General features: G+C 73.5%; 1 protein-coding gene across 1 annotated transcript in view; it reads left to right on the forward strand.

The window, feature by feature from the left end:
• Positions 1-2,428: 2,428 nt before the first annotated feature.
• The window catches only part of LOC120390945 (collagen alpha-1(XI) chain-like), a 34,307-nt gene continuing 24,663 nt past the window's right edge, over positions 2,429-12,072 (forward strand). The window contains exons 1-4 of the mRNA XM_039514046.1: positions 2,429-2,600; positions 8,817-8,984; positions 9,663-9,876; positions 10,504-10,666. Coding sequence (XP_039369980.1) covers positions 2,513-2,600; positions 8,817-8,984; positions 9,663-9,876; positions 10,504-10,666 — 633 coding nt within the window. The 5' untranslated portion in view covers positions 2,429-2,512. The remainder of the gene's footprint in view (positions 2,601-8,816; positions 8,985-9,662; positions 9,877-10,503; positions 10,667-12,072) is intronic.

Genomic DNA, 12,072 nt, shown 5'->3' on the forward strand with positions numbered 1-12,072 from the left:
ATGTAGTGAAGCGAGGCGGGGAGCGACAGCAGCTGCATGGCCGGGGGCGGGACCCTGGACTGGGCTGCGGGGGGGCTGCAGGTCGGGAGTGAGGGGCACCGGCAGAGCTGCGGGGGCGGGGGCTGCGGGTCGGGAGTGAGGGGCACCGGCAAAGCGGGGGGGGGGGGGGGCAGGGGCAGCAGGGGCTGTGGGTCGGGAGTGAGGGGCACCGGCAGAGCTGGGGGCAGGGGCTGCAGGTCGGGAGTGAGGGGCACCGGCAGAGCTGGGGGGGGCAGGGTAGGGGCAGCAGGGGCTGTGGGTCGGGAGTGAGGGGCACCGGCAGAGCTTGGGACATTAGGAAAAACTTTTTCACTTGGAGAATGGTGAAGCACTGGAATGGGTTCCCTAGGGAGGTGGTGGAATCTCCTTCCTTAGAGGATTTTAAGGTCAGGCTTGACAAAGCCCTGGCTGGGATGATTTAGTTTGGGTTGGTCCTGCTTTGAGCAGGGGGTTGGACTAGACACCTCCTGGGGTCCCTTCCAACCCTGAGATTCTATGATTGGGGGGGCAGAGCTGGGGGCAGGGGCTGCAGGTCGGGAGTGAGGGGCACTGGCAGAGCTGGGGGGGCAGGGGCTGCAGGTCAGGAGTGAGGGGCACCGGCAGAGCTGGGGGAGCAGGGGCTGCGGGTCGGGAGTGAGGGGCACCGGCAGAGCTGGGGGAGCAGGGGCTGCGGGTCGGGAGTGAGGGGCACCGGCAGAGCTGGGGGAGCAGGGGCTGCGGGTCGGGAGTGAGGGGCACCGGCAGAGCTGGGGAGCAGGGCTGGTCGGGAGTGAGGGCACCGGCAGAGCTGGGAGCAGGGGCTGCTGGTCGGGGGTCTGGGCTGTGGGAGGGGGCGGGGGGCAGTGTGATGTAGTGGTCAGAGCAGAACCACAGGAGAACTGGCCCCACCCACAGCTTATTGGGCCCAGCTGAGCTTGGCAGAGACCCTGACAGGTGGGGGGGTGGGGGCAAGGTTTGGAAGGAGGGCATGGGGAGGTGGGGGGTGGGGCTCAGGCTGTATGGGGAGGTGGGGATGGGGCTGTGAGGGGAGGCGGGGCCTGCGGGTGGGGCGGGGGCTCAGGCTGTATGGGGAGGTGGGGATGGGGCTGTGAGGGGAGGTTGGGGCCTGCGGGTGGGGCGGGGGCTCAGGCTGTATGGGGAGGTGGGGATGGGGCTGTGAGGGGAGGCGGGAGGCCTGCAGGGGAGGAGGGGTGTCTCAGGCTGTATGGGGAGGTGGGGATGGGGCTGTGAGGGGAGGTGGGGCCTGCGGGTGGGGGGGGCTCAGGCTGTATGGGGAGGAGGGGATGGGGGGAGGGGTTACAGGCTCTGTCTGCACCGGGCCTTGGGGGACGAGCAGCCCCTGCCCTTGGCCACCAGGGGGCAGCTGTGTGGGGAGCCCCCCCCGGTTCAGTGGGGAGGGGCTGGTCCCTATGGCGGTGACGGGGGGACACAGCACCCTGGTCCCAGGTGGGGTTAGCCCGAGGGGGGAGGGAGTCACTAGGGCTGGTGACGTTGCCCGGCCCCGGAGTGGCAGAGCCGGGGGGTCTAACCCCCCAGCCCCCCCCAGCCCCGGGGTCGCGGTGCTGCCAGAGCCAGGCCGGTCGGGGCCCGTGTGGCTCCACTGGCGTTGGGGGCTCAGGCGAGAGAGATGCCAGGAGGGGCGCAGGACACCTGGGTTCCATCGCTGGCTCTGTCCCAGCCTCCTTGGGCCGCAGCTCGCCGGGGACCAGGCCACGTAGCTCTCGTCCCCGCCCTCGGCGCTGCTCCGGGCCCCGCTTTGTGCTTTCAACCAGCCTGGCTCGGCCCGGCCCGGCGTCCCCCCTTCGGCCCGGCCCCCCCCCTTTGGCCTGGCCCCTTTGGCCTGGCCCCCTTCGGCCCGGCCCGGCCCCCTTCGGCCCGGCCCGGCCCCCCCTCCCCTGCGGCCCGGCCCGGCCCAGGCTGTGCTCAGCTGGGCGCTTGGAACCATCTCGCTGCTCCTCCCCCTGCTTTGAGCCGCCCTGTCCGGGGGAACCAGTGGGGAGGGGGCAGCCGCTGGCCCCAGGTTCCCAGGGTGCCAGGCCTGGCCAGCAAGTGGGGCAGCCAGGCCCAGCCCTCATGGGACAGATGACGGGGAGGGGCTGCCCTGGAGACCCAGAGGGAGGGGAGGGAACAGGGGAGGGAGTAGGGCCGAGCAGGCCGGGGAGGGGAGGAATAGGGCCGAGCAGGGCCGGGGAGGGGAGGAACAGGGGAGGGAATAGGGGCGAGTGGGACCGGGGAGGGAGGGAGAATAGGGCCGAGCGGGGCCGGGGTGGGGAGGGAACAGGGGAGGGGAATAGGGCCGGGCTGGGGAGGGGAGGGAACAGGGGAGGGGAGTAGGGCCGAGGTCGGGGCCGGGCAGGGCTCTCGCTCCCAGTCTCTCCGAGGGGCTGGGGCGAGTCTGCACACGGAGCCGCCCGGCTGGGATCGGAGCCCCGAGCGAGCGGCCGGGGGGAGCTGGGCCGAGCCAGCGCTGAGGATGGGGAAGAGCCGCCCGAGCGCGCAGGGTCCCTCGAGGGTCGCGCTCCTGCTGGCCCTGCTGTGCGGCCCGCCCTGGGCGCAGGCAGGTAACGGAGCGCGGGGGGGGGGGTCCAGGGCAGTGGGGCTCGGGGGCCAGGCCAGCCAGTGTCGCCAGGAGAGGGGGTGCAGGGTGTCCCCAGCCAGGGCAGAGCCGCACCCCACTGGGTCTGGGAGGCAGCTCTGAGATGGGGGGCGCTGAGGCAGGCTGGGGGTTCTCCACACACACGCCTGCACCCCCCACGCCTGCACCCCCCACGCCTGCACCCCCCACACCTGCACCCCCCACACCTGTTCATAGTCACACACGCTTATCCCCTCCATGCACACACACAAGTTGATGTCTCCCACCCACATGCCGTGCACCCCCCGATCCCTCCATGCACCCCCCATTCCCCCTGCCGTGCACCCCCCATTCCCCCCTGCCGTGCACCCCCCATTCCCCCTGCCGTGCACCCCCCGATCCCTCCATGCACCCCCCATTCCCCCCTGCCGTGCACCCCTATTCCCCTGCCGTGCACCCCCATTCCCCTGCCGTGCACCCCGATCCTCCATGCACCCCCATTCCCCTGCCGTGCACCCCCATTCCCCTGCCGTGCACCCTATTCCCCTGCCGTGCACCCACCCCCATTCCCCTGCCGTGCACCCCAGCTGCATATTCTGTCGTGTTCCCCCAACCCGCCACTGAAAGCAGGAGGCAAAACGCCCGCCTAGGCCAGTCGCACGTTGTGACACAGACACAGACACATCGCACCATGGCCCCACGCCCCCGGTTGCTGGGCTGCCCCGGCCGCGTGGGGACAATTCTGGCTGAGGCTTCGCCCGGGAGACTTGGGGACAAATGTCTGTGATTGAAAACAACTGGAGGGAGTGTGCGATGGGTGGGCGTGTGGGGGAGAGATCGGGGCAGACCCAGCCCCTGCTCCCCCCCGGGCCAGCTGCCCCCTCCCATCCTTGTGCCCCAGCCCCAGCCCCCTCCCATCCCTGTGCCCCCAGCCCCAGCTCCCCTCCTCCCAGTGCCCCCAGCCCCCAGCTCCCCTCCTCCCAGTGCCCCCAGCCCCCAGCTGCCCCTCCCATCCCTCAGCCCCAGCCCCAGCTGCCCCTCCCATCCCTGTGCCCCCAGCTCCCCTCCCATCCCTGTGCCCCCAGCCCCAGCTCCCCTCCCATCCCTGTGCCCCAGCCCCAGCTCCCCTCCCATCCCTGTGCCCCCAGCCCCCAGCTCCCCCTCCCATCCCTGTGCCCCAGCCCCAGCTCCCCTCCCATCCCTGTGCCCCCAGCCCCAGCTCCCCCTCCCATCCCTGTGCCCCCAGCCCCAGCTGCCCCTCCCATCCCTGTGCCCCCAGCCCCAGCCCCTCCCATCCTTGTGCCCCCAGCCCCAGCTCCCCTCCCATCCCTGTGCCCCCAGCCCCAGCCCCCCCTCCCTGTGCCCCCAGCCCCCAGCTGCCCCCTCCCATCCCTGTGCCCCCAGCTCCCCTCCCATCCCTGTGCCCCCAGCCCCAGCTCCCCTCCCATGCCTGTGCCCCCAGCTGCCCCCTCCCATCCCTGTGCCCCCAGCTGCCCCCTCCCCTCCCTGTGCCCCCCGCCCCCAGCTCCCCCTCCCATCCCTCTGCCCCCAGCCCCAGCCCCCCCTCCCTGTGCCCCCAGACCCAGCCCCTGCTCCCCCGGGCCAGCTGCCCCCTCCCATCCCTGTGCCCCCAGCCCCAGCTCCCCTCCCATCCCTGTGCCCCCAGCCCCCTCCCATCCCATCCCTGTGCCCCCAGCCCCAGCTCCCCTCCCATCCCTGTGCCCCAGCCCCAGCCCCCTCCCATCCCTGTGCCCCCAGCCCCCAGCTGCCCCCTCCCATCCCTGTGCCCCCAGCTCCCTCCCATCCCTGTGCCCCCAGCCCCAGCTGCCCCTCCCATCCCTGTGCCCCCAGCCCCCAGCTTCCCCACCCATCCCGGTGCCACCAGCCCCAGCTCCCCTCCCATCCCTGTGCCCCAGCCCCCAGCTGCCCCTCCCATCCCTGTGCCCCCAGCCCCAGCCCCCTCCCATCCCTGTGCCTCCAGCCCCCTCCCATCCCTGTGCCCCCAGCTCCCCCCGAACCGGCCCCCAGCCCCAGCTTGCCGCAGTCGAGCGCCTCAGGGCAGCGGGAGTGTCAAGGCCCCGGCTCCTCGGCCTCCCCCAGCAGAGCCCAGACTGTGCCCCAGGGGTCCAGCCCCCAGGCTCTGCCCCCTCCCGCCCCCACACCCTGGGCCTGGGCCCGGGCCGGCAGGTCAGGTGCTGCTGGCCGGGGCGCTCGGCCCGGGGGCTCTGCTGGCTGGACTCTGCCCTCGGCCTGGGCTCCAGGGGCTGGGGGGCTGGGGGAGGGGCCTGCCCCGTGCTGGAGCCACAGGAGCCCTAGAGATGGGCCCAGGCCCGTTTACCCACCGCCCCATGGCTGGGGGAGGGGACAAGGTGGGGGGAGGGCTGGGAGCCAGGACTCCTGGGTCCTCTCCCCGGCCCTGGGGGGGTGGGGCCCTGCCTGCCAGGCCACCGTCAGCACCATGGCCAGAGCACCGAGGAGGGCTCCACCCCCCACACCTGGGTAGCAGGGGCAGGCCCTGGCAGGGAGCGTGCCCAGCCCGGGCATGGGGGCAGCCAGAGCCTCTGGCCTCAGCCTCTGGCACTGCCCGGCCTGGGGGCTCCTGGCAGGGACGGGGGGGGGGTTCCTCTGCCCCGGATTCTCTCCCTGACGCCCTCACGTGGCGGGAACGGGGCCCTGACACACGCCCAGCGGTGCACAGCTGGCACCTGGGGCTTGGCTGGGCCCCACGGCTGGAGCCAGGGCCCCATGGCAGCCCCATGGCAGCGGGAGCTGAGCTGGGACGGCCTGTGGGCAGCAGGGTCGCCCCACGTCTAGCCTGGGAGCCCCCCTCTGTCTGTCCCCCCCCCGCCCGCCCCGGGACAAGGCTCCATTTCTGGTCTCTGTTATTCTCGCGGCGAGGTCCGGGGCCGCTCGGGGCCTGGCCGGGACCCCCCCAGACGGTGCCGCGTCCCGGCTGCGCAGGCGGGGGGCAGGCGGGGGGCAGGCTCGGTGCCCCGGGGGTCCAGGCGCGCTGAGGCAGCTGGGACGGAGCTGCCCCGGGCCGTGGCTGGGGAATCCAACGCCCCCGCCCCAGCTGGGCCGGCCGAGCCGGTGCCGGGCTGCGTGGTTAACTCCAGCGGTGCCTGCGGGGCCAGGCCCCCCCGTCTGCCAGAGAACCGATCCCACCGTGGCCATGGGGCGGGAGGGGCCGGGCGCCGGCATCGCAGGAGCTGGGCAGGGCCCAGGCGGGCACGGCAGGAGCCTCCCGCCGGGTGCAGGGCGCGGTCCGGGCTGGCTGCATCCCGCCAGGTCCCTGGACGCTCCGCGCTGCCGGGCCCGTGCCAGGGGCCCTGCGGCGCCAAGCGGGAGCCACCAGGGTCACGGGACGCTGCCCCTCACTCCCGACCCGCAGCCCCCTGCTAGCCCAGCCCTGCCCCCCAGCTCTGCCGGTGCCCCTCACTCCCGACCCGCAGCCCCCTGCTAGCCCAGCCCTGCCCCCCAGCTCTGCCGGTGCCCCTCACTCCCGACCCGCAGCCCCTGCTAGCCCAGCTCTGCCCCCCCCCAGTTCTGCCGGTGCCCCTCACTCCCGACCCGCAGCCCCTGCTAGCCCAGTCCTGCCCCCCCGCAGCTCTGCCGGTGCCCCTCACTCCTGACCCGCAGCCCCTGCGGGCCCAGCCCTGCCCCCCCAGCTCTGCCGGTGCCCCGCACTCCCGACCCGCAGCCCCCTGCTAGCCCAGCCCGGCCCCCCAGCTCTGCCGGTGCCCCTCACTCCCGCCCCGCAGCCCCTGCTAGCCAGCCCTGCCCCCAAGCTCTGCTGGTGCCCCTCACTCCCGACCCGCAGCCCCTGCTAGCCAGCCCTGCCCCCCCAGCTCGGCCGGGGCCCCGCACACCCGACCCGCAGCCCCTGCCCGCCCAGACCTGCCCCCAGCTCTGCCGGTGCCCTCACTCCCGACCCGCAGCCCCTGCTAGCCCAGCCCTGCCCCCAGCTCTGCCGGTGCCCCTCACTCCCGACCCACAGCCTCTGCCAGCCCAGCCCTGCCCCCCAGCTCTGCTGGTGCCCCTCACTCCCGACCCGCAGCCCCTGCCAGCCCAGCCCTGCCCCCAGCTCTGCTGGTGCCCCACCCTCCCGACCCGCAGCCCCTGCTAGCCAGCCCTGCCCCCCAGCTCTGCCGGTGCCCCTCACTCCCGACCCGCAGCCCCTGCTAGCCAGCCCTGCCCCCAGCTCCGCCGGTGCCCCTCACTCCCAACCCTCCGCCCCTGCCAGCCCAGCCCTGCCCCCCACAGCTCTGCCGGTGCCCCTCACTCCCGACCCGCAGCCCCTGCTAGCCCAGCCCGGCCCCCAGCTCTGCCGGTGCCCCTCCCTCCTGACCCGCAGCCCCTGCCAGCCGAGCCCTGCCCCCCCAGCTCTGCCGGTGCCCCTCACGCCCGACCCGCAGCCGCGGGGAGCCAGCCCTGCCCCCCAGCTCTGCCGGTGCCCCTCACTCCCGACCCGCAGCCCCTGCCAGCCGAGCCCTGCCCCCCAGCTCTGCCTGTGCCCCTCACTCCCGACCCACAGCCTCTGCTAGCCAGCCCTGCCCCCAGCTCTGCTGGTGCCCCTCACTCCCGACCCGCAGCCCCTGCTAGCCCAGCCCTGGGCTCCCCCAGCTCTGCCGGTGCCCCTCACTCCCGACCCGCAGCCCCTGCTAGCCCAGCCCTGCCCCCCAGCTCTGCCGGTGCCCCTCACTCCCGACCCGCAGCCCCTGCTAGCCCAGCCCTGCCCCCCCCAGCTCTGCCGGTGCCCCTCACTCCCGACCCGCAGCCTCTGCTAGCCCAGCCCTGCCCCCAGCTCTGCCGGTGCCTCACTCCCGACCCGCAGCCTCTGCTAGCCCAGCCCTGCCCCTCCCAGCTCTGCCGGTGCCCCTCACTCCCGACCCGCAGCCCCTGCTAGCCCAGCCCTGCCCCCCCCAGCTCTGCCGGTGCCCCTCACTCCCGACCCGCAGCCTCTGCTAGCCAGCCCTGTGCCTGTCCCTGGCTTGGGGAGGGGGGGTGTCTCTCCCCCCCAGATCTGTTGTCCCGGGTGGTGGGGGCCTGTGGCTGGGCTGGGGTCTCTTGGGGATGCGGGGAGGCTCACAGGGCACCAGGAGGTGACGGGGGGGCAGCCCCTTGCCCCACCTGCTCGCTGTAGCCCCTGGTCCGAGCCCAGGGGGGGACGCAGCCCCCCTCGCTGGGGCCTGGAGGCCGAGGGCGGCTCCGCTGGGAGCTCCCGGCAGGAAATGGGAACTGAGAACCGGGGTCAAGAGAGCCTGGGAGACGGAGCCGCCGGGCCCGGTTCTCAGCCGGGTCCCTGGGGCTGGGCAGACGTGGGGCGCTGGATCCCCTCGCTCACAGAGCCACCCCGGCCCCATGCGGTGGGTCTGACCCACGCGCCAGGCGTCCCACCCCGTGCGTCTGTCCAGCCGGCTCAGCACCAGGTGGAGAACCTGCCCCCCCACCGCCCCCCGCAGCAGGCGCCCCTCCCCCCCAGCCTGTCCAGACAGGCCCCTCCACCTGGCGAGTGGGGAGGGGTGGGGCTGCCCCAGGGCAGGGGGGCCACTCTCTGTCTCGATGCAAATCCGACCCCCTCCCCCCATTCCAGTGTCTTCCCCCCCCCCCGCTCTGAGATTAACCCCCGAGGTACCGGGTCTGCGGGTGGATGCTGCGGGGTGTTGGGGGGGGTGATCCCATTGCTGGGGGTGGGGTCCCCGTCCCCACCCCAGGAGTCTGTGGGAAATGGGAAGGGGGGGCTGCTCCATCCTGTTGGGGGGAGTGGGACTGGGAAGGGGGCAGGGAGGGCGTCCCCAGGTGTCGCTTGCCCCCCTCACTGCCCCACTGTGTCTCAGAGCAGCCATGACCCCCCGGGGAGACGGGGGCAGGGCAGCTCCATGCCCCATGGGGAGACAGGCCCCAGCGGAGCCTGGCTGCTTCCCCAGGGCAGAGTCCTGGCCCGAGCGCCGATGCCAGGTGGGGGCGCAGGAATGAAGGGGAGGAGTCGTGGCCATAGGGTGGGGATGGGGGTGTTGGGGCTGCACAGCTGCCTGGCTCCAGGCTGGTCCCAGGGCCTCGGCAGCACCCCCAGGATGGGGGAAACTGAGGCACTCACCCCAGGCTGGGTGAGCAAGGCATGCTGGGAGCTGATTGTGCAGGGCCTGACATGAGTGTGTGGGGTGACCCCGGGCTGTGACCCTGCCTCCCCCTTGCTCCATAGCCGAGCCGGTGGATGTGCTGCGGGCGCTGGGGGTGCAGGATGGCAGGGACGGCGTCTCCATCGCGGCCGGGATCTGCACCCAGCGGCGCGGGGCCGAGGAGAGCGACTTCGCCTTCCGCCTGGAGAACAGCACCCAGCTCAGCGCCCCCACCCGCCAGCTCTTCCCAGGTAGGGGCTGTGGGGCGCTGGGGCTGAGGGGCAGGACAGAGGGGCACCGGCAATGGGGCAGAGGGGCTGCGGGGTGGGGCTCAGGGGCAGCAGCTGTGGGCAGAGGGGCTGAGGGGCGCTGGGGCTGAGGGGCGCTGGCTGTGGGCAGAGGGGCTGTGGGCAGAGGGGCTGTGGGGCGCTGGGGATGAGGGGCGCTGGCTGTGGGCAGAGGGGCTGCGGGGTGGGGCTGAGGGGCACTGGCTGTGGGCAGAGGGGCTGAGGGGCACTGGCTGTGGGGCACTGGCTGTGGGCAGAGGGGCTGCGGGGTGGGGCTGTGGGGCACTGGCTGTGGGCAGAGGGGCTGTGGGGCGCTGGGGCTGAGGGGCGCTGGCTGTAGGCAGAGGGGCTGCGGGGTGGGGCTGAGGGGTGCTGGGGCTGTGGGGCAGGACAGAGGGGCACCGGCAATGGGGCAGAGGGGCTGAGAGGCACTGGCTGTGGGGCCTGGCTGTAGGCAGAGGGGCTGCGGGGTGGGGCTCAGGGGCAGCGGCTGTGGGCAGCGGGGCTATGGGGCTGTTCTGTGGGGTGGACATAGGCCTGGATGTGCTGGCTGCGGAGAGGCTTCAGGCAGGGAGGTTCTGGGTCCAGGCGGGCGCTGGCCATGGGGCCGGGGCTCAGCCCGACGCCTGGTCTCCACCCCAGATGGCCCCTTCCCCGAGGATTTCTCCATCCTGGCGACGCTGCGGGCCCAGCGGGGCAGCCAGGCCTTCCTGCTGTCGCTGTACGACGAGCGCGGGGTGCAGCAGCTGGGCGTGGAGATCGGCCGCTCGCCCGTCTTTCTGTACGAGGACCAGGCCGGGCAGCCGGCGCCGGAGAGATACCCGCTCTTCAGCAGGGTCAGCCTGGCCGACGGCAAGTGAGTGCCGGGACCGGGGCTGGGCAGCCCCTCCTGGCCAGCTGGGGCGGGCGTGGGGACAGGGCCGGGTGAGCTGCCCCCAGCCCAGGCGCTGGAGAGACGGGCACGGCTGGGAGGGACGCCCGCTGTCCCTGCTGCCAGCTGGGGCGACCAGCCACATGGTCCCTGAGCGACTCAGGGTAGAGCTGGGAAGAGAACCCAGGTGTCCGGGCTCCCAGCGCCCCCTACTCTAACCCACTCGACCCCGCTCCCCTCCCAGAGCTGGGGAGAGAACCCAGGAGTCCGGGCTCCCGGCCCCCCTGCTCTAACCACTCAACCTCTCTCCCCTCCCAGAGCTGGGGAGAGAACCCAGGAGTCCTGGCTCCCAGCCCCACCTGCTCTAACCCACCAGCCCCCACTCCCCTCCCGGAGCTGGGGAGAGAACCCAGGTGTCCGGGCTCCCAGCCCCCCTGCTCTAACCACTCAACCCCTCTCCCCTCCCAGAGCTGGGGAGAGAACCCAGGAGTTCTGGCTCCCAGCCCCACCCCCACGTTAACCCACCAGGCCCCACTCCCCTCCCAGAGCTGGGGAGAGAACCCAGGCGTCCGGGCTCCCAGCCTGTCCGTGTGACGCTGATGCCCCCCGCAGGTGGCACCGCGTGGCGCTGAGCGTGGAGGGCACCAACGTGTCGCTGCTGGTGGATTGCCAGGCGCCCGTGACGCTGCCTCTGGAGCGTGGGCCCCGGCCCGTCGTCAGCACCGCAGGCGTCACCCTGCTGGGGACCCGGCTGCTGGACGAGGAGGTGTTCCAGGTGGGGCCGCGCCGGGGGGTGTGAACGGCTCCAGGGGGGCGCTGGGGGCAGGGCCCGGGGCGAGTGCCCTGCGCAGCCTGGCAGCTCCCAGCCAGGTCGGGGGCAGGCTGTGGGGAGCCCCTGCCCTGCGTGCCGGCCCTTTGTCCTGGTGCCGGGGGGCTGCGTGGGTCAGGCCAGGCCTGCTGTGGTGGGAGGCCGGCGCCCCCCTTGCTCTGCCAGATCCTGGCACTCTGGGGGCTGCCTGGCGTGGAGAGCCCCTGCCTGGGCTCAGGGACCCCCCCAGCTGTGTCTCCACAATCCCCCCCCCCCCGGGGGCTGGAGCTGCGGGCAGGGCCCAGTTTGCCATTCAGCCCAGAGCAGGGGGGTCCTATCCAGCCCCCCATGCGGGGGTCAGGGCCTTGGGGCTGGGTGGGGGCTGTGTAGCCTGCTCCCCTCAGCACCCCGAGGAGCCAGGAGCCGCGGCAGCAGGGCCGAGAGCTGCCCCCAGGCCCTGCCGCCCCCCACATTCCTGCCGACTGCGGCTGCCAGCGGCAAATGTCAGGGGCCGCGGAGAAGGGCCCCATTGATGCCGAGGAGCTGGGCTGGGGGTGGCTGGGAACAAGGCTGCGCTTGTCCTGGAGCCGGGCCCTTGGGGGCTCCCCAGGGCAGGGCTGGAGAGGGGCTGGGCCGGGCCGCAGCTCACAGCTGGTTCCTGGGCTCTGCCCTGGCCCCCCACGGGGTCCCCAGCGCTGCCCCCAAGGGGCTGGCGGCTCCAGCTGACCTGGGCTGACCCCGGGGGTCCCCCTCTGGCTAGTGCCAGATGCCCCGTGCTGGCCGGGGTCGCTGGCTGTGCCCGGCTGGTGAAGACGATCTCCCTGGGAACGTGGGGGCGGCCGTGCTGGGAGGAATGTCCGCCCATCTGGTCCCAGTTCCCACGCCCCCACCAGGAATGTGCGCTCGGCTCCCCACTCCTGGCAGAGCTGCCCCAGGGCCGTGGCCGAGCCCCACACGGCGACCGGCGGCTCCACGGGGAGCTGAGCGGTGGAGGCCGGGCGGGGTTGGGGGGCTGCCTGCAGCCAGTGTGTGTGAGGGGTGCGTCTCTCCCCGGGGCTGTGGGGCCCGTGGCCAGGAGCGAGGGGGCTGGGGGGTGAGCGTGGGTCCCATTTGGCTCTGGGGGTGTCTGGGGGCGTGGGGGGGGTTGGCGCTGGTTACACGCGCCTGTGCAGTTCTGCTCACAGATCCCCGCCTGGCAGGCCGGGCCCATCCCCCTGGCATGGCGACCCCCCTGTCCCCAGCCCCCCCCCGTCTGCGCCCCATGGCGAGGCGCTAACGAGCCGACAGCGAGGCCCTGGGGGATGCGGCTCTTGGCCTGTGTGGGTCCCAGCAGCGCCCGGGCCCCCCGCCAGCCCCGTCACGCTCGGAAACAC

The sequence above is a fragment of the Mauremys reevesii genome, linkage group 25, assembly GCF_016161935.1.
Source record: "Mauremys reevesii isolate NIE-2019 linkage group 25, ASM1616193v1, whole genome shotgun sequence".
Taxonomy (NCBI): Eukaryota; Metazoa; Chordata; order Testudines; family Geoemydidae; genus Mauremys; species Mauremys reevesii.